Raw genomic sequence first — 27,472 nt, 5'->3', positions numbered from 1 at the left:
CATGTAGAAGATGATCCAATCCAAAAACAAACAGCATACCATACTACTGGCTTCCAGCTAAAAGCCGTGTTCAGTATACATGGATGATGCATAGCCTTAATGATGTTCTTTACTACCCAACCAACTCTGTCACTGTAGCTTCCTACCTGACAGGACTGTGCACTAAAGTACGAGTTGAAAAACTTCAAATAAAATGAGTTTACAGACTACAGAGTACTACAAGTATGAACAAAGAGTAGGAGATTAACATGGTGCCCATGAGCAGCACCTCCGTGCAGTCACGTGATTGCAGCGATTTTTAACCCGAAAACAGGAGTCCTCTTGCCTCGTACTACAGATCACATTCACGCGATCTCCCCATGAAAACAAGCACTCTGCAGGCATGGTGTAGCCAAGGGTTAATAATGTATTATTAGAATGACTATAGCAAAATATCCAATGCGGTGTTGTAAAAATCTGATTTTCTCACCTTGTTCATTTTGCTTTCCTCTACCACGTCCTTGAATATATCCTGGATGATTTCAGGACACAGAACCAGTAAAATTATCTGCAGGGGCCACACTGCTACTTTACGTTTGGTGCTTTCAGCAAAACTGTCCACCAGGTCAAATAACTTTTCTGCACAGTCTAGATTAAAAAAACAAAACAAAATATACATGCTGCAGTATGCATTGAAAGAGCTCTAAAATAACTTCACTGTCTAGCTGAAGCGTTTAGATGATGTCTTTTAGAATCACTCAACTCGTCTGCTGGTTAAAAGATATGAAATGTTTTATGTTAGATGGAAAAAATTTAAGAACGTTAATAAGACTCCAGGGTACTTTAAAGAGGAAATCCAAGCAGGTTAAAAAAAAATTAAGTGGTACACAGGTGCCCTAGGGGGCGGAGGTGAAACCTTGCTCTAACAAAGGACAGGGAGGGTATCAAAATTAACAAACCCTAACACCAGTGGAGAAGGTGGTGCTCACTGGGGAAGGCGAAGTATGAGAAAGTGAGACAAAAAAGTATCTCCTTTGGTTTTGGCACAGTTAACATCTAAATTAAAACTCGATTTTATTAGCGCAATTAAAATAGAGTGTAAGGGATTATGGACAAACAAAACAAACACGCCAATTCCTGGCATTCAGCTGTGTTATTTAGTATTTCTGTGAGAGGTGTAATGTTTATGAGAACCCACTAATATTATTAGGGTCTCTAGCAATTTAGGGAATTCATTTTACTTTGTAGGACAACTGTAATACAAAACACACACAACAATATTTTTGTGGGTAGATTTTTATTATATTATCTTCCATGTGTTTCATTAATTAACAATTACCCTTGTCAATCACACTCTGAATTATTATTATATGTTCACGTGTTTGTTTTGTTTGTCTATAATCCCTTACACTTTATTTTAATTACGCTAATAAAATCAAGTTTTAATTTAGGTGTTAACTGTGCCACAACCAGAGGAGATACTTTTTTGTCTCACTTTCTCTAAAAATTTAAAATATATATATTTTTTGTTTTAATATATGCAGCGTTTGATGGCCTTTAGTTTTCAATAATTACCTAAGCTGACGATTGATTAGTTCTCCCGTGATCGATCAGCAAAGTTCCTGCTTCCCGGGGTTCACTAAATGGTCGCCTTTCAATTTCAAATCAAGTCAGTAACTCAGCAGCTACAATGTATTCTCATATTACTAAGGTAACATTAATCTATTGTTACAGTTTGTAGTTCAAACTGCTGTGAATATTAGCAACAAATGATAACAAACAGGAAAGTGTTACAAAGATCTTGCACTGCTGGGGAGGTGTGCTAAATCCTGCACTAGAAATCAAAGGATGCTTTAAAACTCCTTTAAAATGGCATTAAGAGTTACATTTTAAAATTTAAAAAAAGGGTAGTAAGTATTCTCTAATACTACAGAACTGATTTTTTAATATTTTTTTTAAAATAAAACACCTTTAGGATATGGCTTGGATTGGTCCTTTAACATGGATTACTTTGAGTGCCATATAAAATGTATGTTTTCAGAATACTTGCTGAACATTGTTCTACTGTACATTCTGCTCAAGGAAGATGGAGTCATCTTCCAATTAGATGTCCCAAGAATTCAAATGGCACCAATATAAAATAAATAAAATAGAAACATGCTTAGGTCTGTACCCAGGACACTAACAATATTGAAAAGATGCTCTGATTGTAAGGCATGAAACATTCTTATTTTGCTTACTTTAAAGCGAGTCGAGTTTAGAAACTCTGACTCCACACTATACACATTGTTTCCACTACCCCCTTCCTTTCAGACAGTAAATCCGTTCTTTAGTTACTGTATGTGAATGTTGTAATTGTTCTTACTATTGTCCGCACAATACCATTGTGCTGCTCTGCAGAATATTTTGGTTTAGAAATCAATTAAAAATGCCTTTGTAAAGTACATGTCCCTTGAATAGTTCGTAAAATATTTTTGCAATAAATCAGTTCTGTAGTATTAGAGAATACTTACTATCTTCTTTTATTTTAAAATTAAATTCTTAATGCCATTGTTAACGAGTTTTACTATACTGAGCAGCCTGTGATTTCTATAGCAGGCTTTAGCCCACCTCCCTAGCAGTGCAAGATCTCCAACACTTTCCTGTTTGTGATACTTTGTTGCCAATATTCCCAGCAGTTTGCGCTGCAAACTAACCATAGATAATGTTACCGTAGTAATATACGGAAACATTGTAGCTGCTGAGACACTTACTGAAGGATTGATTTAAAACTGAAAGGCAGCCATTTAGTGAACCCTGGAAAGCAGGATTTTGATCGATCACGATCGATCACTGGAGAACCAATCGATCGGCAGCTTAGGCAATTCATTTTCAATAAAAAAGGTAATCAAAGGCTGCATATATTACAAACAAAAAGGAGAAAATTTAAACAACTTACCGTAATTTTCTTTTCCTGGAACCATGGCAGTGGGCACCATTGGGTTAATCCCTTCTCACTCTAGGTAGGACAGGAAGTAGACTTTTGCAGGTAGGCCATATAAGGCCCCTCCCTCTACCTGCACCTTAGTCTTACGATTCTTCCATAGCTGAAATATATAACTGATAGGCATTAGACATACATAGGGAGGGTAACTATGTGCCCACTGCCATGGTTCCAGGAAAAGAAAATTACGGTAAGTTGTTTAAATTTTCTCCTTTCCTGATCACCCTGGCAGTGGGCACCATTGGGACATACCCAAGCAGTGCAAATTTTAGGGAGGGATACATCAGAATAGACAACACCAGTTTAATGCCTTATCAGTTTGACCTTTATTAATACACTTTATTTTACTACAGTTCCTAACACTCTACGCCCAAAGCTTGCGTCAGCTGCTGATTGTACGTCTAGTCTGTAGTATTTCAAGAATGTATTGAATGAGGACCAGACTGCCGCTATGCAAATCTGTCCTGGTGTATCCTGGGCTTTAATGCCCATGAAGTAGACATGGCCCTTATAGAATGAGCTTTAATGTTCAAAGGTTTATCTTGTCCTTTGCTTTCATAAGCCTTTTAATACAAGACACTATCCACTGGGAAATTGTTGTCTTTGAAGCTTCTTGACCTTTCTTCGGTCCCTCTGGAATTGATGAATACTGTAGTCTGTCTGACTTTCTGAAATCTCGCATCCTTCCAGGTACACTTTTAGACATCTTACCACCTCTAACTTGTGTAGTCTTTCTTCTTTCTTATTCTTTGGTTCTGGACAGAATGTCGGAATCACAATTTCTTGATTCATGTGGAACTGTGATACAACTTTTGGCAGGAATTGGTATACTGGACTGAGAACTGCCTTGTCTTGATGTATGACTAGGAATGGTTCCTTGGCTGATAGAGCCTGTAGTTCTCCCACTCTCATTGCTGTGGTGACTGCTATCAAAACGCTATTTCCCATGATAACCATTTCAAGCCTATCTCCTGTATAGGTTCAAACGGAGCTGCTGTTAGTACATCCAATACTAGGGACCAGTCCCCTGTAGGTACCCTGTTCTTGATTTGAGGCCTTAACCTTTTAACTGCCTGAAAGAATCTGATGATCAATCTTTCCATTGGCAGATTTCTTTCCAACAAGGCTGATAGTGCAGACACCTGTACTTTCAATGAGCTAAGACTGAGACCTTTCTCAAATCCTTTTTGCAGGAACTCCACAATTTATACAATTCTAGGTGAAAGGACTTCTGTTTTCCCTTTTCACCCCAATCGCGAAAGCAAAGCCAGATTCTATGGTATACTTTCGATGTGGAACTTTCCCTTGCTTGTAAAAGGGTTTGGATTGTTTTGTCTGAACAATCTTTCAGTCTCAATGTTTCCTGCTCAATTGCCATACCGTCAAAGCCCATTGTTTGGCATTCGGATGACATATTGACCCCTGTCGCATCAACCCTTTGCGATCTGGTATGTGCCATGGTGTATCTAGTGCCATATTACCAAGTGTGTGAACCAAAGCCTTCTTGGCCAGTAGGGTGCTATAAATATCACCTCTGCTTGGTCTTCCCAGATTTTCCTGATTGTTTCCAGAATTAAGGGAATTGGAGGGAACAGGTATACCAACTTGAAGTGCCATTTGAAACTGAGAGCATCTGTACCCTGTGCGCTTGGATGAAACTGTCTGGCACAGTAGTTCCTTACCTTGCGGTTTTGGTGTGTCGCCATGAGATCTATGTCTGGCTGATCCCATCGCTCTACCAGTTCTTGGAACACCTGTGGCTATAATGCCCCTTCTCCTGGGTGTATGATGCTCCGACTTAGAAAGTCTGCTGTGACATTTTCTAGTCTTGGGATATGTATGGCTGTAATTTCCTACAAGTGGCATTCTGCCCAAAAGAGGATTTCTGCTGTGAGGTTCATCAACTTTCTGCTCCTGGTTCCTCTTTGTTCGGCTATATACTTGACAACTGACCTGTTGTTTGATTCTATTTTTATACAGCCACCTCTTATATGGTCTTGGAAAGATTCTAAGGCCCTTGTACTGCTTTTAATTCCAGCAGATTTGATGGAAGATGCTTTTCCTGGTTTGTCCAGGTTCCTTGCACCAATGTTTCTCCCATCTGGGCACCCCGACCTGTGTTGCTCGCATCTGTTTAAGAAACGTGCATGGGACTAAGACAAGGCATTGCTGAGATCTCAACTCAGGATCTCCTGTTTACAAGACAGCCGCTTTAACCACTAAGCCACAGTGCCATTGACTTGTAATTCTTACCCAGTGCACTGGGTGTAGTGTTTGTCCTTTTCCCAGGTTTCGGGTATCTTCCCACCACTTTAATTCCTGTTTTGTGTGTGGGTGTAACAAGATTCTTGGTCTCATATGTATTGCTGCCCATTTTCTGACGCTTAATGTTGAAGCGAATTTCCCTAGGAGCTTCATGCATTCTTCTGCTGAAGTCCTGGTAGCTTTCCTGAGCTTCTTTGTTGCATGGCTATGTCTTGCCTCTTTGCATCTGGTAGTCTCACTTCTCCTTTTGCTGTATCAAATTCTACCCCCAGAAATCTTAACAGCTGAGTGGCATGAGATGGCTCTTGTTTCTGTTTATTAACCAACTGTGGTGTTCCAGAAAGGTTATACCATCTTCTGGTCTTGTTGGAGTTTCTCCAGACTCCCTGATTTTACCCGGATGTCGTCCAGGTATGGGTATATATCTACCCCTCTACTCATTTCTGCCACTAGAGGGGCTAGAACCTTTATAAACGTCCTTGGGGAAGTCGCCAGACCAAATGGCAGTGCTGTATACTGATAATGATCTTGATTTACTGTAAACCTTAGGCATCTTTGGTGTCCCTTTGTTATGGGCACCTGTAGATAAGCATCTTCTAAGTCTTATTGCCACCATCCAGTCTCCTGGTTGTAGCTCTTGAATAATCAGGTTCACACTTCTTAGGTTTAGAATTGCTCTGTACTCCCTTGTAGGTTTCCTTACTAGAAAAATTCTGGAATAAATTTCACTTCCTCTTCCTGAGGTACCTTCTTTATTACTTCTGCTTGTAATAATTTCTTTAAAGCCGAATTATTCTGCCTTCTTTTTTCCTTGGACTGTATCCATGTTATTAAGAACATATTTCTTCTTGGCATCTCTCTAAATTCTATACTGTACCCCTGATGAATGGTGTAATACCCAATTTTCCTGTATCGTTTGGGCCCATGTTGCAGAAAAACTGCTTCAGTCGCCCTCCTACTGGCAACTGTCACAAAAAAAACGGTCTTGGCCGTCCCTCCATGTTCTTTGTCTTGGAGATGACCTGCCAGGTCTATATGCCTTTGCTTCCTTATATTGGTTTCTATTAGCCTGTTGGAAACCGAATCTTCTGCTTTCTTGAGGTAAAAAATGCTCTTACCTCCTGATGCTTTTGTTATTATTGCATCCAGTTTGTTACCGAAGAGGAACTCACCTTCAATGGTAATCCACACAAGTTGTTCTTTGATGCTGTGTCAGCCATCCACTGTCTGAGCCATAAAGCCCTTCTTGCTGATACCGCCAGCACCATAGATTTTGCTGCTCATTTTACGTCGGACAGTGCTTAAGAATAGCACTTCTTTCCACACCTTTGTGTATTGCTTCTTCAATGTTGGCAACTATGGCAGGTATGAGGATGTTCCTGCGGTAACGTATGTTTTCTTCCATACGTATCATCTTCCTATCCATAGCGTCCTCCAATGACGCAAGTTCCTTATTGGAATTGTGGTCTTCTCTACTATTCTGGAAATAGCAGTATCCACCTTTGGGCTGACATCCCAAAATTTTACCTCCTCTTGTGGGAATGGATACATCTTCCCAAACCTTTTTAGGTGTAAATACTCTGGCATCTGGTTGCGCCAACTCCACCTGAATGAGGTCCTTAACTACTTTATGGATAGTAAAGACTCTACCTTTTTAAAGCAGCCGCAGTACTAGCAGCAGTAGCCGCAGTAGCAATAATAGCAGTAGTAGCAATAATAGCAGTAGTAGCAATAATAGCAGTAGTAGCAGTAGTAGCAGTAGTAGCAGTAGTAGCAGTAGTAGCAGCAGCAGTAGCAGCCTGCTTAGCCTGTCAAAGCAGGCCAGTACAGAAACTCTTGAAGCAGCCAGGACACTTTTTGTCTCGCCCCAAAAATGTTATCTTTTTTGTGGGTTAACTCCTCAATGTCTTCCAGTTCCAAACCTGTATCATGGCTTTGATGAGTGGATCCACCCTTTCTACATCAAATTCAGATTCCTTCCTGAATATCTTGATCTGATGAATCCATTTCACTCTCTGACACATGAAAACAATCAATTTCAGACCCATATGATGAAAAACTTTTCCCCTTATCCAGACTGGTCTGGGATCTAGATCTTCCTGCGCAGGGTTAACAGCTTGCTGTACTGCCGCATCAACTCTGTTTAACAGCCTCCATCAATAAAGAAAATGCTCATTTGTTCATTGGTATCACCTGCAGGTGTCTTAAGACAATCTTCACATAATTACTTCCCTATTAGGGCTGGTTTCACACAAGCTGAACACCATTTAGTTTTCTTAGCAACCTTTCATTTATGTTGCAGGGATTCCCCCGTCCCTTTGAAGATCCTGCTTCTGGGAGGGTAACCACCGAACTAATTTATAAAAACAAAATAAATACTAAACATACACCCTAATGTATATATACCATCTCTCTTTCCCATGCAGAACTAAAACTAAGGACTCACCTAGTCTTGGGAACTGAAGTTTTGGGTGTTTCCATTTTTGAATCCATATCCAGCACTTGGCTTCTCCCTGCTGAGCGTTCCATGCTGCAGCTTTCACTCACACATACACCGTGTGGTCGTCGCTTCTCTGACGTCATCAAGTGCTCGTGCACGGCTCGCGTGTCTGTACGCATTTGCCGGCGTGCCGTGACGCGCACGCTCCCGAGCGGCCGCCTGCACTGTACCCCTTTTACCGCAGTATCTCAGATACACATGCGGTCAATATGAACCTCCTTCGGTTCGCAGCAGAATTACTGGGGTAGTTCACCGCCGCGTTCCATACGCTAGTGCGGTCAATTGAGCCTCCTCTGCTCGCAGCTATGGCTGCTCCCCCCTCCTCCTGTAGCGGGCTGCTGGGTACTTTACCGCAGCGTACCATACGCTTATGCGGTGAGTCTGGGCCTCCACGGCTCCCAGCTGCAGCTGCTGTGCGCCTTTGATCGGTCCTGCGCGGCTGCAGCTGTTCCCCCCCCCCCCCCCAACAGGGGCTCCCCCGACTCTAAGGGGTCTCCGTCTCGCCACCCGTAAAGCGCATCGCGGAGCTTCAGGGCAGACAGGCTGAGACCCTGGCTATCTGCACAAGGTGCAGTAGGTGAGCCCTGTTAGAAAATAAAAAATCCTACACCTAGCTGTGAGGACAGGAAATAGACTAAGGTGCAGGTAGAGGGAGGGGCCTTATATGGCCTACCTGCAAAAGTCTACTTCCTGTCCTACCTATAGTGAGAAGGGATTAACCCAATGGTGCCCACTGCCAGGGTGATCAGGAAAAATATATACTTCACCTTTTTCTTTTTTTAAGATACTTGGAATGCCTCTTTAAAACAATATCCACTCAACTTACCTGCCATATCAGTTTGTGGTCTCTGGTACAGTTTAGTAAATTCATCTGGATAATTTTCTACCCAATTCCAAAATGCCTACAGAAAATTAGAAAACATTAATTACATACACAGTATGCATCAAAACCGTTATAACAGATGTACAATGTCAATGTACACTTACTGTATGTGTTTATACATCAAACTTGGAATTTTTCATACAATAACATTTCTATGCATATATTGCTAGTCGCTCATTGTACTGGATAATAGTTTTTTTCCTGCATAGCTCTGACTATGTACGCTGTGCTGTACATATAATTTGTGCCTGTCCCGTAGAGCTTACAATCTATGTTGTAGTGACTTGCCCAAGGCCACAGGGAGCGGACACCGGGATTTGAGCCAGACTCCCCTGCTTCAAATTCAGTCTCTACACACTGAGCCACTCTTTCAGAAGAATCTCACTCAAACAATTTCAGTTTATTAAATGTACAGTAATACCGTAGTTATATTTTGCAACATGCTACAGATGTAGGAGAGACGTTGTCTGTACAAGACAATGTCAAACAAGACACTTGGCCTCAAAAAAGATTCCTTCCTGGCCGAATGACGCACAGCAAAGTCGCAATATAGTGTAACTATTCTAGTCACAGAAGTGCATCTAGTGCAGAACGCAAGCCACAGGTGTCCCCACGCCCTATGGAGTGATAAAGGAGCCTCATTAGGAAGTCTCCTGTTGCTATCCAAATAGGAGGGATTCCAGCTTCTGGCTGAATGTATCTGAAGGCTAAATGTTTCATGACCTTTACCTCCAAGCCATGGTAACTATTGAAACATGGGTTCCTGCAATTTGCACATATAAAACCAGTACTACTTGTGCATTCGCCTATCTAATAAGTTAGCAAGCAGAAAAACAAATAGAAGTGTGTACCTTTTCAAGACTGTTAATGACTGCCAACTGAGCTACCTTCTTGAGAGATTTAAATTTGAGGACTGTTTCTGTAAAAGAAAATATATATTTATATATACACATTTGTAAAAAAAATATTAGGGTGACCCTTCCATGTCTTTCAATGAAATCCAAATATACATATCACAAACTGTGAGCTAATTTACAAAGCACCAAATGTTCCTTAAAAGTGAAACCGCACTGGACACAATAAATCTTACGGTAACAATATACATACGAGTTTACCAGGTGCTGGAAGCATCTAATCCCACACCCATTGTTGTACAATTGCACTTTTTTACATACCTTGTAAAAGTCTTTTAAGTTTCGAACAGTCCACATTGATGTACTGCATCAATTCTATATCGTGAACGTCAACATTATCCTCTGAGCAAACTGTCATTTCCTGTAGCCTGAAAAACACGTACATTGAGTTGATGATTAAAACAGACATAAGATGAAGTCTATGACGGCGGACATGGTGGTCCTTTCTGAATGTGTTTATTCCAACTGCTACATAAAAGGAAGTAGCTGGATATCCACGCATTAAAAATGTGCTGAAACACATATGAATTTAGGTCTTTCATGGGGGTAGATGTCCAGGAATTGATCAATTTTCTGGGGGGGGGGGGGGGGGGAAATCCCTCAAGTCCCAACGGAGAAGATGACACTATATATGTTTGCACGGTATAAATAAATGCATCAATAAACCTGGAAAAAAACGCCTGTGTGTCACTCTTCCGTAATGCAATCGATTATCCTCTTTAATACACCCCTAAAGCAATTACATTTACTCCTGTGCACTTGGTTCTCACTATATCATTTGGACTAAGCTTTTTCATCCAAAGTTCATCTTTAATACAAGGCAGGAGCAGAAGGATGGGAACTTTGTTAACCAACTCTTATGCTTTTGCTTGCATCTACACTGCATAAGTCTCCCTGTGGTTTATACTGCTAATGTACATGTTCTGTAAAGTGCTGTGCACATTATTTGCTTTGCATTGAATCCAATGACAACAATTCAAACAATGTAGCAGACTGCTAAGTCCTTAGACTTAGATCCTACAGATGTATTCTAAATAAAGAAAAGCAATATAAGACGAGCACGAGTATTTCCCTTTCACTCCTGTAACATAAGTCGCAATTGGCCACATAGGAATAGGATACCTCCCTCCTTCCTCCCATGTGCATAAGGCTCGCTCTGCCAAGAATGTCCCAGCTGCTACACAAGGGCTTGAAACATGCCCAAACAGGAAGTCAGGTCAAAAGATCAGCAACACTGTCAGTCGGCCTGGAGGAGGCTAATAACACTGGCCAGTTTAATGTTTAACTACTACTACTATCACTCCCACTCCCAGGGAGGTTTCATCAGGAGGATATACACAACATCTCAACACAAGCAAGGCTTTTTACATTTTTGCTGGGGTCATGGGCAGCTATTGTTTGTAATCATGTGTTTTTCATATAGTGTCAAATTCTAGCACATGACGTAGTGAAGGTAGGGAAAGATGTTAGAACCTCTGCTAGCAGCCCTGATTACTTCATAACAGCCAGACAGCCTGTCAGCCAGATGTCATGGTTTTATTGAAAGCATTTACTAGCCACATGTAGTCCAAGTGCAGCATAGGAGCTGGTAACAAATGGGAGGCTGAACACGCACATGCAGCAGCATTGTAAGAACAAAACCATATTGGTGGAGCATTTTAATGCTGTGACCACTGCTGTTTTCTGGTATTGAAGAGAGCAATTGTACTGCACTGTATGTGTAAGGGTGCAATACCTTTTTCTTATTAGTTCTATGCTTGGGTATGATTGCAGGTGGATGATCAAGAGCAAATGAGCCAGTATCTACTTCTTTTGCCCCAACATTACTTAAAAATGCAGTACAATGGCCAAATGGTACCAATGGCATGGTTCAAGTAGTAAAATTGCATGAACAATTGTTTCTCTCTCCTCCCCCCCCAGACAAGTGGTTTGATTTTTTCTGGCTACTCCCTCATCTGATATCATATATTCAACAAGAATTTGCAGCGAGACCCCTGCACTCTCCTCCTCCCCTTTATTGTATAGTTGATAAGGACAGAGAGATGGGGGAAGAGAAAACACTTAATTGACTAACACGTCCCCCTACACCCCCAAATTCAGAGGTTAAACGTATTTAATTGTCAATGCAGTCAAATCTATGCTTTAAGCATCACAGAAAGCCAATTGCATTCGTTAGTTCTTCACAACATGAACTAATATGGATAACTCAGACCTAAGGGTCAAACGCACAATATTAATACTACGGACAGGCTGAAAAAGAACCGTCCTTCTTGATCACTGATCAGTTAACAGCAAAGACGGTGCCACGTTTTTTCAAATGACTTACAAAAGCGATTAACCATTTGAGTACTGGAGGTGTTTGTGCCCAAGTTCTGAAGGAATTTGAGGTTTTGATGCTAGCAATGTTCAAGCCACAATAACTACAATATACACCTAAAGAAATCAAATTCTCTTTTTTTCAGCAGAACCTATAGAATATGTCTATCCATTATTTAATATTAAAGAAATTTCAGTCAAAAAAAAAATATATATATTTATATATATATATTTTTTTTAACAAATTGAATAAAGTCAAATGAATATAAACTTGCAATAGTCCTAAATTGTAAGCAAGGGTTTCAGCAGTATAAAAGCACTCGAAACTGATTTCTCCTGGTAAAAAGAAAATGTTTTCCAGAATTCAACATGATTTAATTATGGAAAATTTATTTTTTATTCCTGAATATATTTTTGTAAAACTATGATATTATTTCAATTGTGTTCACCCATCTTCTTTGTAGGAACTTCCCATAGGCTTTACTCACAGCAGCAGTCACTAAATGTCCATGGAAAACGCTACACCCTGGAAAAATGGTGGGACCCCCACCCAAGATTAAGAGAGGATCCTGCCATTCCATGTCAGGATACCTTTCTCCAAATAACCCAGAACCTAAGAAACCACCCCAGTGTTCGTGCCACCACCCACCGTTGCCGCCTTTGAGATTTATAAGCCATATGAGAAAAAAAACAAAAATCGGAGAAACTCTAGAATTTCACAGAGGGAACCAATATATAAAATGTAAAGCCCAACTTTAAGTCTCAAAAGGAGAAATCCCTCTGGTATGGAGGCAAATCCATTCAATATTTTTGGAGATGCTGCTAAAGAGACCTCCAATGACTTATTTTATGTAGCACCACAGCGTGACTTTTAGGTAAGCAACTATGTTATGTCAGGCAGAACAAGTGGAAGAACCGGGTTAAAGACCCAGTGCCCTGTGTGAGACATTGAGGAATCTGCTTTAACTCGCTGTGCCTCGGGAAAACGTAAGCAAGCTGACAGAAATAAATTCAACATGTCTGATGAGTCTGCGGTAACTGAGTATATAGAGCCGGATGCATGGTCAACAAGTGGTAAAAGGGCTGCTAAAATAGTAGGGCCTCGTTTCAGGACGCAAAATGATTTAAAACCTTTTATCAAAATAATCGTTTTTATTCCAAATGCTCCAGAAGCACTAAAGATAGCGTGTGCAGCAGCTTTCAATGAGCAGTCTAACACTGGACACTTTTTTAAAACAACTAATCCATGTAACTGGCTTAAGAAGCAATATTTAGTCACTAACTGCTAGTTCTAGTTTTCCCTTCTTCTCTGACTAGAGTAGATGCATAATTAGTTTGCACCAAAAACGTAGACAACATGGAAACAATTTGCCTGTATACGCAAGAGTTTACAGTCATCACTAACGCTATTGGGTAAAGATCTCAGAAACACCCGAAAGCATTTCATTACTAAGGTACTAAGGAGGCAATAAATGACATTATTTTTTTTTAACACCACTTAACTGATAAACGTTTCAACCACCAATACTCAACCTATCAAATGCGACGGCGCATTTAGTTCACTTTTGTCCTAGTGCTCTTAATGTCACAACTCACCAACCGTCACCAACATTTCTCCAACAATGAAAAAAGTACAAGCGCTGTTTTTAGCCATCAAAAGCAAATCAGACAAAAACATTGTTAAAAAAAATACACTGTTTTAAACAAACAAGTCCAGGGGGTGCAGTGAAACCCTAATTAATAATGGTTTGATTTAGCTCCTACCTGGTAGAAATGCGGCTGAACACGGCATTGAAGTTATTGCAGCTGAGAGAGAACAGGACCCCTGAGGCAGAGTTGCGAAGCTCAGCTGCGTGCTGGTTGCCTTCTCGATGTGTGTGAATAAAATGGCATATCTCTGGCAGCAACTGTTTCACCAACATTGTCTCGTCCAAGCGCATGCAGTCTTTTGGTATCTAAAATGAAGAATAACATTCCATGCTGAAAGGTGCTACCTCATAAGATATTCTGAGAATTGTCCCTTTCTTTTTTTACAATTGGAAATCAATGCCATGCAGCTCAGAATTTACCAGTGAAGTAAAGCACCAAAACTCCTTGTACATCATCTTTTTTTTGTTATAGGATTGAAGCAGGGGGTCCCCGGAGCTGAACCCCATTCATTTCAGCACCAGGAACCCCTTGCTTCCAGACATACTTATCTCCGTAGGAAGTGACGGTATCTGTGGATCTTAAATGTCCAGGTCATGCAGACCAATAAACAAAGGAACTGTCCTGCGCTGCGGTATACTGTCCCAGCACCCGTAGGTGTCAGTGTGAGCCACTTGGGAACGGGGTGGAGGGTGCAGATATGAACCTCTCATTGGATCAGGGCTGGGAGGGAAATCCCTTACCTCTAGACGCTCTCCGATCTGGGTCCTGCTCTCCTATGACCTCCGTTATCCAGCGTGCAGCCGTCAGAAATGTCGAGTAGGTAGAAAGAAGATCCGGCGCTACTGCAAGTGGCAAATATCCAGGCTACTTCCGGGTTGAATGAAAAAACTTTATTCGGACATCACACACACAAGGCTACACCAGAGGGGGAGACCGTGGTGTAGCCTTGTGTGCGATATCCGAATAAAGTTTTCATTAAACCCGGAAGTAGCCTGGATATTTGCCACTTGCAGTAGCGCCGGATCTTCTTTCTACATGCAGACCAATAGGAAGCCACAATGCATTACGTCACGGCTTCCTATTGGCCCGTGTGACACGGGACTTTTAAGCCACCATTTCATTAGGCACACAAGTTCCCTGACTGCAGGAGATACCGACACCCCCTAAAGGAGGTATCTCTGGAAGCAGGGGGTCCCCAGAGCTGAAATTAGCTTCAACCCTAGACCAAAAGAAAGATGTACTTTTTGCTGCATAACCAAACGTAAGCCTGCTTTGTTTCCATTATTAGGATCAGTTGAAACGATTTGCAGGCATAGCAGGAAAAGGGTTAAAACAGCAGTCGAGAGACACTTTCAATGCCTCTGAACTGGAGAGATGTAGCACATCAAACCTGCTGGCTCCTTGCACGAGGGAACCCCAGGTTCATGAGCTATTGACTAGGAAATCTCCAGCGCCAAATGAGCATGGTTGAGGCAATCAATCCGTGCAGTGAGTGTGGAGGGCAATAGCAGCATTATTCTCTGAGTGAGAGCTCAAAGTTGGCAGTAAGTTTGAATGGAGAAGTCCTGATTCAGAGAATATTTTATTCCAATGTTAAAGTCCTATGGGACTAAGAAGAAAAAAAAATATCTGCAAAATTGGCACATTTTCCAGATGAAAGGTCCGGGTGGCCCTTCTCTTAAGTGCACAAAATATTTGTTAAAGGAGATTGTGGCTTTGAAAACTGCTCTGTATATAACATGTATGCATCCACTCACCTTTCAGCAATTGGAATGCAGGATAACAGGCCAGTCTACCCAGCTACTTGAAAAAAGTGAAGTCAAATGATATCAGCAGACCATGAAGTAAATGTGAAGCAGCTCATATATACAGCTGCCTACTGTATCACTTATCTATAAGGGGTTAAAAGCAGCTGGTGCTGTTGGGTTTAACAGGGAGAAATTCAGGAGGGTCTGATTTTTAATGGCGGCGGTATATATTTATCGAATGGTTGAAGAATCTGGCACAGGTCTCCCATCCTAAAATTATTTAGTATTCTGTGATCCATTATAGGAAGCAAGAGGCCCAAGGCTCCCCACAGACAGGCCAGGAAGAACAGATGTCAGCAATGTTAAAGTTTGAGTTGGAAAGTGCAGCTTTGCAACTATACACGGAACGTAAAAAAAGAAAAGAAAGTGTTCCTCAGCTCAGATCTAGGAGAATTGTATGACATGAGCAGAAGTGAAACAGAAAAAGGGGAGTGGGGGGGGGGGGGGGGATTTGCATCCCGCTGGAAGTTCGTACAAGGTTATTACAAACTAGGAAACACCTGCAAAAATCATTTTTGCTCTCTGGCAATGACATCAGCTGTTACCAAACAGAAAGAAAGAAAACCTATGGCAGCGTTTCTAAGTTTACTTTCGTGAGCATATACAAAGAATAAACTCCTGTAGAGTTCTGGAAAGTTTTCTAATGTAAATGCATTGATGCAATACTGCAGGGGTGCGCAACTGCAGCCCTCAAGGGCCACCAACAGGTCAGATTTTCAGGATATCCCTGCTTCAGCACAGGTGCTGCAGTCAAAGACTGAGCCACCTCTGCAGAAGCAAGGATTATCCAGAAAACCTTACCGGTTGGTGGCCCTTGAGGACTGTAGCTCCCCACACCATCTCTAATGAATATGTCCACATTTTAGTTGTACTAAAGGGGCAAAAAAAAAAAAGTTAGTTTTACTTCTTCAGTACTAATTTGCACGTTCAGTGCAATTTGAATCCTTCCAAAAAAGGACATTTGTGCGGAGCATTTTGGCTTACTTTATGAAAAACGGTTCGAGTTTTTCGGAGGGTTTTATTTTTTTACATTTTCAGAAATATAACCAAGTTAAAAGTCCTGAAAATCAGGTCATTTACTTAACATATTTTTGTACACACACACCCAACTCTCTCAGCAAAGTCACTGCAGAGGTGGTGAATGAATTCGATTTATAACAAATGGCTAATTCACTACTCACCCCTGCAAGACATTTTTCCAGTGTATCCAATATAATCAGCTGAGACAGATATAAGTTCTTTTCAGCAGTTTCTCCAAATATTCTCTGAAAACAGATTGAGGAAAGAGGAACATGTAAAAAAAATAAAAATGCTGCTATATTGCAATACACTTCAACAGATTACCAGACCCTGAACAGTGTCAGAGTGGAGCCTTCTCCTCACTTTGCAAGACACCGAAGTTCACATTATCTCACATTTTTAACAGTGAATCATTTGAGTATGTCACATTAAAATGTTCATATAACATTGGATAAGATTTTTGGCTGCTATTTTGTCTTTCTGAAATTGTTTTGCCGTCTCCCAAACAATTCTTGCAGGGTTACACTTAATTTTTAGCTTGTAAACTCATCATTGAAGGTGGATAGTAATGTACCGTCCAGCCATTTAGCACTAAAGTAAATACCCAATTCAGTCAAGCTACTAGGTGAGAATAATATACCATCATGAAAAGTGTTGGGCAGACGTCAAGTGGGTTCACTGAAATTTTTCTACGTGTGGATTTTAGACCACACGCAAATGAATGATTTAATATACATACGTCTTCCAAAACAGATAAAACATTTTGTATTAAGTAAAATTCTGTGTTTAAGGTTTTACTTACAGTGGTACAGTGTGGATGGGATAAGGTAAATTTCCAGCATCCGCTGCTGAGTGGAAGGAAGAGTATAGTGTGTTGCAGACCATTCATCAGTAAAGTATTTAAAGGTGTCTAACCTGTTACTTCCAGAATTAAAGGCGACCTAAGCAATCTTTGGCATTATACCCTTCAGCAACACTGCCTCAATACAAGCCACACACAGAGGTGCAAATAAAAATCGGTTTGTAACTGAACACAGGACAACATGAAACTAGTCTCGGACTCCGTTACTTAACTCTAGACACCAGAATTTTAAATTTCCATTGTCATAGCAGTACTAGTTCCTTAGTGAAATAATGTGGCTAGACATTGCAATTCAATTCACAGACCACCACATGTACCAAAGGACTACATATTTTGAGGTTCATGTTACAGTTTTTACATAAATATAGGGTGCAGTCACTGAGAAGTCAAAATTCTCAATTTATTACAAGACCCGCTGTAATCTAGTGAGTATAGGAATTGGCTTCTGTGGGTTTAAACGCCAAAATATCAGCTCAATAAAGTTGTACAAACATACAGTAAATTAATGTTTCTTTTTTTCACCATGTTCAAAGTTCCCCATAAAATCTGTCATTAAGGTTGAAAGTATGAACGCGGGTGCCATTACATTACTAGTAATCTATACCATGGACGTAACTAGAAGCCCTAGTACTGAAGCCAAAGGAATGTATTATGGGTCACACCACCAAAACGTTAATATTTCTAAGTTACTTTTCAAAGTAAAATGGAAACAAAAATGGGTAATGCTGTGAGCTCTATTACCAGGAACATCAAGTACACTAAAATGCGACCTAACTGTAGACATTGTCAGTTTAAACAGGAAACTCACCATGTTGTTTACATTTTTTAAGATGTTCGTAAGTCCACTTATGACCAGGGAAAATTTGTACTTTGAAATGTTTATGAGACACTCTTTGTTGTGCTCCATGCTGACTTTGGTGTGTGTATTCTGCTGCCCGGCTTTGATTGGAAGCTGGAACAAAATAAACAAAAATGGTTTCAGGCATTAAACACATTTGGCCATCAGTTCCTTTCTGGCAAAAAAAAAAAAAGCACATTTAATAGGCGGCACAATTACGAGATGTCTGATAATTACCATAAAACCGATAGGGCAAGAGAAGCCCTATATGTAAACCTAGAAGGAAGATTAAAGAAGAGTAAAGAAAAATGAGAAAAATCATAAATTACAGTCCCGGACTGAAGTTGACCATTTTGTTTTAAAAACATATGCAACCATCTTACGCAAATCTGACCTACGTCCCAAGTTCCAAGAAGAGATAGAACAATGAGAGGTAAAAGCAAAGGCCAAGTACCAAACACGACAAGCTGAAAGACTGGACTCGTTCTTGCTTTTGTTGCTGGTGGTTGTTTTTAATCCTCGTGAATTTTTTGGTTGAGTGTGTCCACTCAACTCAATTAATTCAAATCAAAAAGACCAAGGAGTAGGGGTGTCCAGATGTTTGCTCAACAGTTTACTAGTGAAAAAAAAGCAACAACTCAACTATTCTGGAGACTTTACATATTTTCACCATTGATGGATGTTTAATTAGTTTAATTACACTCCAGGGAGATCCAAAGAATCCATGCATCCTATGAAAGATTGTTTTATATGGAACACGCACTAAGTAATTGTGACATTCACCTTATTGTAAGTTCAGACTGCAGACTCTACCAAGAACAGCAGCAAACAATAGAGACAAAGTCTCAAGCATCAGTGCATCTGATTTAAGGATGATAATGTATCAACATTTATTGATTAAAGTCTCAACGGAGAATGGGCAGATATGTAACACCAGTGAGTTAGGCTTGATTGAAGAGGTCATTAAAGCTGCAGTTCAGTTTTTTTTTAAATTTATTTTTTTACTTCAATAGTTTCATGTGTGCAACCTGTAATTACCTAAAGAACTGTATAGCTGCAGGTCAATTCGTTCTCCATGTATTGATAGGTGAAATTTGGTGACATAATTAGTGAAGGGATCTGTTTATATTCTGCTTGTCTGTCAGTGGAAGCTCATGAATATTCATGAGCAATCCTGCACTGACATGTGCTAGAGGGAGGGCGGGGCTGACAAAGGGGTGTGCCAGGGCTTGTGACAGGACATGAAGGGGCAGTGCCTTAGCAAATGGCTGTTAAAATAGAATACAAGAAAATTGGTCTTTAAAAGTTGTTTTTTTTTTTAAACAGAAAATGCTAAAAGTATTTTTTCTTACTACAGAATGATTTATTAAAAAAAAACACACATGCAGGCTATTGACTGAACTGCAGCTTTAATGGGTTAAACAATGCCTGTATAATATGGAGTATTTTCAGTCAGCAGCTGTCGTGTTAAAACAGTTGTGATTCAATATTTCCTATTGATAGGCAAATAACCCTAGACTGTCTTTTTGAACATTTCCATCTTCATATAAAAGATAGTACTCACATTACTGTATACCATCCTTAAATGCGTGCATCCAGACGGAAGAGTATCTAAAGCAAAATTGCAGCGCGAAACACATCAGAGGTAAATTTGTACACCTCCACGTTGTCAAACCTTTAATAAAAGCTATTTTTTAATTATCATCATTGCTTAGCCCCAGATTCTTTGGAAAACGTTGTGCTTTGTTTTTTTTCTCCATTTTGAATTTCCTCCTACCTAGAATAAAACTTGCAAGTGTTAAACAAATAGAGTCCATGACAAACTACCTCTTTATTCCCCTTCTCACCCAAAAGATTACGAGTTGAAGAGGTACACGTCCCCATTTAAACCCGAGAGACCAACTCCAAAAGCCCCAACAAGGAATATGAAAGCCAGAAGATGAATGCTGCTTTCATCCATGGGGCCTGGACAACAAACTACAAAGCATGTCACACACAGACACAGACTCTTTAGAGATGCAATAAGTTAATATATCTAAGGAAAAATAATAGCCTCTGGAGAAATATTGATGGGTTCAAATTCATTATTAAAATCATAAGTTGTTCCCATGAGGACTTGTGAAGAGCTGACCATGTTGGACCCTTAAACAAATTAAAAAGTTAGAATAAAGTTAAAAGATACAATATTTAAAAATAAACAAACTATAATTATATGTATACATTACAACCATGTACAGAAGAAATACTATGTATGGATTGTAACAAACGGCTCCCTTTCTGTAGCGCTACCATTTGCCCAGGCATTTTGCTACAGTCTTCTAGGGTTACATTTGTAGAAAAGGACAAAACAAGTGTATACAAACACAAGAGGCATTCAGCCCTCAACCGGTTTATTTTTCCACATGCCACTTAAACCATGGGTACACTATGTCTTTAAGAAAACAAAATCATAAAATAAAAACCTATTCCCTATAGGGAAACTAACTAAACTTTGCTGCTGCCCTTTCTATTTGCGCAGGCCAGCTAAACTAGTTCCCAGCCCAAAACATATACTATCCTATACAACCAAACAGTCTTTTAACATTGAAGAGTCTTATTGATTGCTTATCTGTATTGTAGGGGATTCCTATCCCAGGGTCTCTGTGTAGGTCCAACAACAGTTTAACAGGTTGGTCCCAACGGGATCAAAAGAGAAGACCCTCCAAATACGTGCACTCTATGATTATTAATGGCTCTGTGTAGGTCCAACAACAAACAGGAACGCCGGTTCCATGGAGCAGACTGTGTCCAGCCCATGGAAATCTTTATCCTGGGTGGGTTTCCCAGCAGCTGTGCTTCCTGCAGAGCTCGGGAACCAGAACAGCCAGAGTCCTTCCTGGCTTGGAGAAAATCAATCTCCCCCTTGCTGGGGAAAATCAGTCTCTCTTGTGCAGGGTACTTCCTGCCTTTTAAACCTTCACTTAGGAGTGCTGTCTTAGTACCAGGTACAGCAAACTCCCATAGAGGAAGTTAACCTCCTGTACACTGGAACCTATCCACTCCGTTAGCCCTCTAATCTATAAGGACAGTGACTCCGTCACATATCATCCACCCCAGCTCATTCCTACTGGGGTGAGTGACCAGTGCACAATTACCGTGCACCAACATCAGAGACGTCCTCTCTTTCCGTTTTTTCCTAGTCTTCCAGTTGAAAACTTTTCCCTCCGGGGCAATTACCAGGCCTTCTGGGCCTACAGACTGGTACTTCGCTACCTCTTTGTCTTGTGCTGGTTTGGCTCTTGTGTGAAGACAGTAACTCTGCGTTAGCGGTGATGGTTTTTGGACCTTCCTCCATCAGCATACCTTCAGCGTTTGAGACTAGACACCAGCCATTCACCACGCCATTTGGTTCTACACCATTTAGCTTCAGTATTTCAGCTTGGGCTGGATTCTCATTAACCCCAAGTGCACCCCATGGCGCCTCTCTATTACAGTCGGCAGACTCATAGGATTGGGCCTTTCTTTCTTGATTCCTTAACTTACTCCAAAGAGAGTATCGTTGGACAATCTGTGAGGTCTTTCTCAGTTTACGATCACGGACACGCTTCTGTCCCATTCTTGACTGTCTCTTCACAACGGCTTCCCTCATGACAAGAAATCCACTTTGTGTCCCATGGGCACTGCAGTCACGCTTACCGGAGCGCATCACTTACTCAGGCGGTTCAAACTTTGTAATCTCATTTTGCAGTTGAGCGGTGTCCCCAGCTCTCACTGTAACCTTGTCTTCACGGGCATTAGTTTCAGTAGGATACAGACGCTTGGGCTGGGCCAATACCTTTTCTTGGTGTGCATTACTGTTCCGCATAACTTCCTTTTGTCTTAACTCTACCGCCATCTTTTCTATGTACTAATTCTGTGACACAAGTGTCTGTCTTAGGTTTGTAACCTTTTTCTCCAATTTCATCTGAGGAACCTCCTGCTGGGCAGCAGTAGAGTCCAACGTAGCGTCCCGCTCAGTCTTCAGAGTCTTGAGCTTTTCGCACAGGTCCCGCTTTTGTTTCTCTGCCATCGTGCGGCCAGTACGCTCAGACTCCAGGTCCTTCCTTAGGTCTTGAAGCCGTCCTTCTGTATTTCTTTTTCCACTCAGTGCAGCTGCTAATTCAGCTTCTTTGGAGTTGAGTCGCGATTCCACATCTGTCAGCTGATTCAGAGCAAGGTTTAACTGTATTTCCTTTTCTCTATTGTTGACCTGCTGCTGCCGGTGTTCCTACCGGACCTTGTCTAGCTCCAGCTGGACCCTCTCATTGGCCATGTGGTCCAGCAGCTTGCGGTTATCGGCCATCTCCGTTTCATAGTGCAATGTCAGACAGGCCACCTAACGTACACCTCCTCCCTCTCGGCGAGCTGTATGTTGCGCTCAGCAATCTGCAGCTCTTCAATTGATCCTGCAAGTCTCCCCTCAGGGCCTTCACCTCTTCCCGGTGGTTGCTCTAGATTTTCATCAGAGCCTCCTTCATATTTTGGAGCTCTGCAGTTTTTGTTGCTAGGATCGCTGCTGCTTCTTTCTGCCACGCCTCTTTCTCCTGAGTGAACTGACTTTTGGGAATGGAGCAGCCTCTCTGCTTCTCCATCTCTTGCTCTAGTTTCTGGACCTTCTCGTGCTCCTTCTCATACTGTCACCTGGCCTCTAAGCTCCACCTCCAGCGATGCTCTTGTGAAGCTCAACGTGACCTTCAGCTCCTCATGCTGCTCTGTGGGGACACACTGCGTATTCAGACGCTCCTGCAGAACTTTCTTTGTTAGCAGCCAGGATACTTTCTTCCTGGGTGTTCCACGGTGCCAAATGCTGCAGAAAGGTCAAGTAATATGAACAAAGTGTAATGACCTCTGTCTTTGGCAGCTTGGAGGTTATTAGTTATTTTAGTGAGGAGTGTTTCAGTCGAGTGAGCAGTGCGGAAGCCAGATTGTAGAGGGTCTAGGAGAGAATAGGTGTTTGGAAAGTGGAGCAAGCGAGAGAATACAAGATGTTCAAGGAGTTTAGAGGAACAAGGCAGGAGGGAGACAGGTCGATAGTAATAAAGACAGGTAGGGTCAAGCTTGCTATTTGAGTGATGGTATAACTGTTGAATATTATGTCACATGTAACTATGCGCAAATTAACAAGATTGAAAATAATAGGGAGATACATCAACTGTGCCATACATTATTCAAAAAGCTTTATATGAAGTTGCATAGGGATGTAAAAGCAGTCTACAAAAACAACGCTTAAGGTCAGTTTCCATGCTCAATAAATCATTGGCATCTCAGCTATGGTTTATTTACCACAGGGCTCCTTGTGCATCGTGTAACACTTAACAAATAAGCTTGTAATGAGCCCAGGCTCTTTGTAACCCAATTAGGGAAGTTTTATATTCAACTTGCCATTACCCTACCCTGAAACCATTCTAAGTGGAAAGAGTACTAATCTACTGTCCAAATGGAAACCAATATGCCTTCTTCATAACTGCTACTGTGACACCCAGCTCACCTTTAAGAAACCAACTACAGACATGAAGACCGTGAACAAAGTCTGGTCAATACAGGTTATTTAATACATCACAAAATACATCTACATGGTCTATGAAATTCAGACCACATTAAAGCTTTTATTATACTATATTTTTGCTGTATGTAACGTCTGGCTGGAGAGGAAGTGTTGTATTTGCAAAGGTAAATATGAATGAGATGTCTGCAGTAGGGTTTATCACTTTATTTTTATAAACACGACATCGTGTTATTAGGGCCAATAAGCACTGTATTAAAGCAGCAGTACAGGAACTGTGGGCTCTCCAGAACTGAACCAAGCTGTTTTCATGTTCAGGAACCCCCTAGTTCCCAAGAAACTCATTGCCAAGGTACGCCATTTTAGTTTCCTCCAGGGGAAACAAATAATCACGGTTCTCACCGAGTCAATAGAATGCAACAATGTCATCTGTTGCAGTTTCCTATTATTGGATGGCCATTTAAAACCACGCGCAAAACCAGGAAGTAACGTCGTTGCTTTTAGCAGTATCTCAGGAATACTGCCTCACCAAGTACAAAATTGGACTTGCGTGCACCTGACGAAGGGACTGCAACCCCGAAACAGTGTGCAGTATGCGGTCACATTGATCCTCAACATTAAACAAGTGATCAAGACCCCCTATATTATGTATGTGCGAAAGAGAACTTCTTCACATACTGATCCTGTAAAAAAAAAATTCAAAATAAGAAAAGAAAAGGTAGTGGAAGAGGTCAAAATGGCGGGTTCGCTGCTTTAAATTACTCCTTTCAAGAAGCAGACTGCCAGACCACGACAATTCTACCTCAAGCGATTACAAATCTGCATCTACATACAGTATATATTTATGAAAGTATAGAACAGTGTGCATTTCAATGCCAGATTGGTGTGTGACAGCAGCCTCTGGCAATATTGAAGTTAACAAATTAAACAATCACAAAGCAAAGTAAAAATCCCGCCAGGGCGTGTCTGCCATGTTAGATGTTGTTAAACAACGCCATTGCAGGTCTTATTTTCTTGTTCTTGCAGTCTTGCTGTTTTCCATTAGATTTCTGTAAAGTCCAGTTGAACAAAGAATCGTTTTAGTGTGGTTTAATGGCCTGATAGCAAATGGATGGGAAAAAGCAGACAAGGAAACCACTTGGTTTGTGACCTTTGAAGAATGCACCCAGCGCTATTTGAAACAAAGTCTCCAGTGTTTAGGGAAAAGGATTAATAATCTTTGTTCCAACATGCTCCACGGTCCCGTCCAGTTTATGATCCAATGGCTCTTTGCATGAGAGATATTCTTAATGAATTACTCATCTAAATTGCAAGCATCTGCTTTTGCCGTTAGAAACTTCACATACCTGAAAAAATTACCAAATGGCCTTAAAGAAAAAGAAAAAAAAAATCTACAAATGAAGACCTCATCATCAAAACATATCAATACTGTTCGTAACGGATAGAATATTTACTATACCTCTGCCGATGTTTTTTTTTTTTTAAAGAGTTTATACCAAAGAAATTGAACGGATGAGACTGAACTGTCCTATAGCCATTGCTGCAAGAAGTAACTGAAAAAGTAGATGTTAAGATCAGGCCATAGTTCAATAAGAACCTGCAGATGCAGGAAAGTGTACATTGGAATGAGACACATTGCATTGCAACTAAACAGCATGCAAAAACTACAGTATTAAATTAACTGGCTAAAGTCACCAAGTCCCCCCGCTCTAAAACTTGTGAGCATCCAGAACGTTGCTAAAGGGCTCTCTAATATAATAATAATAGTAAATATATATATTCCGGCGATGTTACTGTACAATGGATAAAGCAAGAAAGGTTTAACTTGAAAAAAAAAGTGCATCTTGGAATGTTATCTGTGACTGAAACCTAACATCCCCCCTGTGCTGTATGCGATTTATAACTTGGTGTTAAATGGTTACGAACACACACACACACACACACACACACACACACACACACACACACACACACACAAACAGTGCACCAGGACCTCTGAAAGATTAAGGAACCATCTGATTAGCATCTGTTACAGCAACAAGGGAAAGACAAAGGCGACAATAGCATCCTGGACACACAAGAAATACACACAGACACATGGAGAGGACTCCAAACATTCCATGAAAAATTTCTAAAGGGTCTAAGGCTAAGGCCCCGCTCCCAGAGTCAGCGCACCTGCGCTGCTGACAGGCGGTGCGCTGAGATACACAGACCGCGATCTGCGGTCTGTAGGGAGCGGGAGCCGGAGCGGGAGGTGGGCGGGAGGTGGGAGGTTTGATCGGGAGGTGGGCGGTTTGACAGGGAGGGGGGGCGTGGCTTGAGCGGAGGGACCCGCTACTCTCCCCCCCCTCCCTCCACGGACTCGGGCTGGAGCTGGAAGGTAAGTTTAAACACACACACGCAGGCACTCATTCATACACGCGCACACACACACACAGGCAGGCACTCACGCACTCATACACACACACACGCGCGCACACACAGGCAGGCACTCACGCACTCATACACACACACACACACAGACAGAGGCAGGCACTCGGGCACACACACACACAGACAGGCACTCACGCACTCATACACACATACACACACAGACAGGCACGCACTCAGACACACACACAGAGAAAGGCACTCACCTGCTTTCACTCCACACTCCTCCCCGCTCCCCGAAGCCTCTCCTCCTCCCGAAGCCTCCCCTCCCCATTGGCTCACAGCCACACACGTCACGCGTCAACGCTAGGAAACACCATTCTCTGGTGTCTCCAGCGGCTGACGCGCTACAGCGTGTAGTGCTCTGTGCAGCCAGGGGGGACCGGGACCGGCTCGCGAGGATTCCCCTGCTGGTGGGGAACTCGCGACCCGCCGCCCGCGCCAACGAGCGCAGCGGGACCGAGGCCTAATTAGCAACAAGGAAAAGAAAATCCACAGAATGAGATACTATACCAGCAGCCAGCACAACCACAGATGCAAACATTGACAATCACCAACAGCAGGACTGCAATGTTAACATCTTAGACTATAAAAAAAAAGCAAGCAGAGTCCTCGGTATTATCAAAGGGTCACAGATTCTGCCCTACCAAGTACAAGATTGAGCTGTGCAGTGACCTGGAAGAGTTCTTCATAAGGCTGCGTCTTAAGGAGTTCTTCCATGACAGAAACAACCAAGATTATGCCAACACTGCAGAAGGAGGGCCGCTGCACATGAGCAGGGAGAAGCAAAAATGCAACTGGATCCACCAAACTGGGCGCAATCCCAAACTGGACAGGTACATCAAAAGCTTTAGACACAGAACCAAATTCACCATCCCGGACAAAGTAAGGAAACAAACGTATAATCTGACACTGATCGAGAGACGAGTCATAGAATCGCTAAAGGCCAAACACAACATAACAATCAAACCTGCGGACAAGGGAGGAGTAGTGGTCATAATGAACACCACAGACTACCTGCGGGAATCACACAGACAACTCTCTGATGCAAAAGTATTACACAAAACTGCAGGAGGATCCAACAAAAAATAAATGAGACCTTAACAGGATCATTAAAACACTCCCGATCCGAACAAGAGAACGAATTCTGGACCGGATACTAGGTAACCCAAAACCTGGCACATTCTACATGCTCCCTAAAATTCACAAAGACCATAACCCTGGGTGCCTTATTATCTCTGGATCTGGCACACCGACTGAAAATATTTCTGGCTGGGTGGAAGGCATTCTAAAACCACTTGTCAGGAACACACCCAGCTATATCCATGACACCACCGGCCTGCTAAACAAACTGAATGCCATTGGCCCCTCCCAACAGGAACACTACTAGCAACCATGGATGTAGAATCATTTTACACAAACATCTCCCACAAAGATGGGATTTCAGCCTGTAGATACTTTCTGGGACAGCAGGAGCCACTCACAGAGAGTGACTAAATGCAT

General features: G+C 41.6%; 1 protein-coding gene across 14 annotated transcripts in view; it reads right to left on the bottom strand.

Annotated features, from left to right (window-relative positions):
* Positions 1–27,472, bottom strand: part of NF1 (neurofibromin 1) — a 197,324-nt gene that overhangs the window by 126,627 nt on the left and 43,225 nt on the right. For all 14 annotated transcript variants that reach the window (XM_075590031.1, XM_075590030.1, XM_075590036.1 and 11 more), the window contains exons 2-8: positions 17,989–18,132; positions 16,480–16,563; positions 13,605–13,795; positions 9,786–9,892; positions 9,462–9,529; positions 8,554–8,629; positions 470–627 (exon numbers count right to left, since the gene is read on the bottom strand). In XM_075590031.1, the coding sequence (XP_075446146.1) occupies positions 470–627; positions 8,554–8,629; positions 9,462–9,529; positions 9,786–9,892; positions 13,605–13,795; positions 16,480–16,563; positions 17,989–18,132 (828 nt within the window). The remainder of the gene's footprint in view (positions 1–469; positions 628–8,553; positions 8,630–9,461; positions 9,530–9,785; positions 9,893–13,604; positions 13,796–16,479; positions 16,564–17,988; positions 18,133–27,472) is intronic.

Source organism: Ascaphus truei, chromosome 3 (genome assembly GCF_040206685.1).
Source record: "Ascaphus truei isolate aAscTru1 chromosome 3, aAscTru1.hap1, whole genome shotgun sequence".
Lineage (NCBI taxonomy): Eukaryota > Metazoa > Chordata > Amphibia > Anura > Ascaphidae > Ascaphus > Ascaphus truei.
This window is presented reverse-complemented; position numbering and strand designations above follow the sequence as displayed.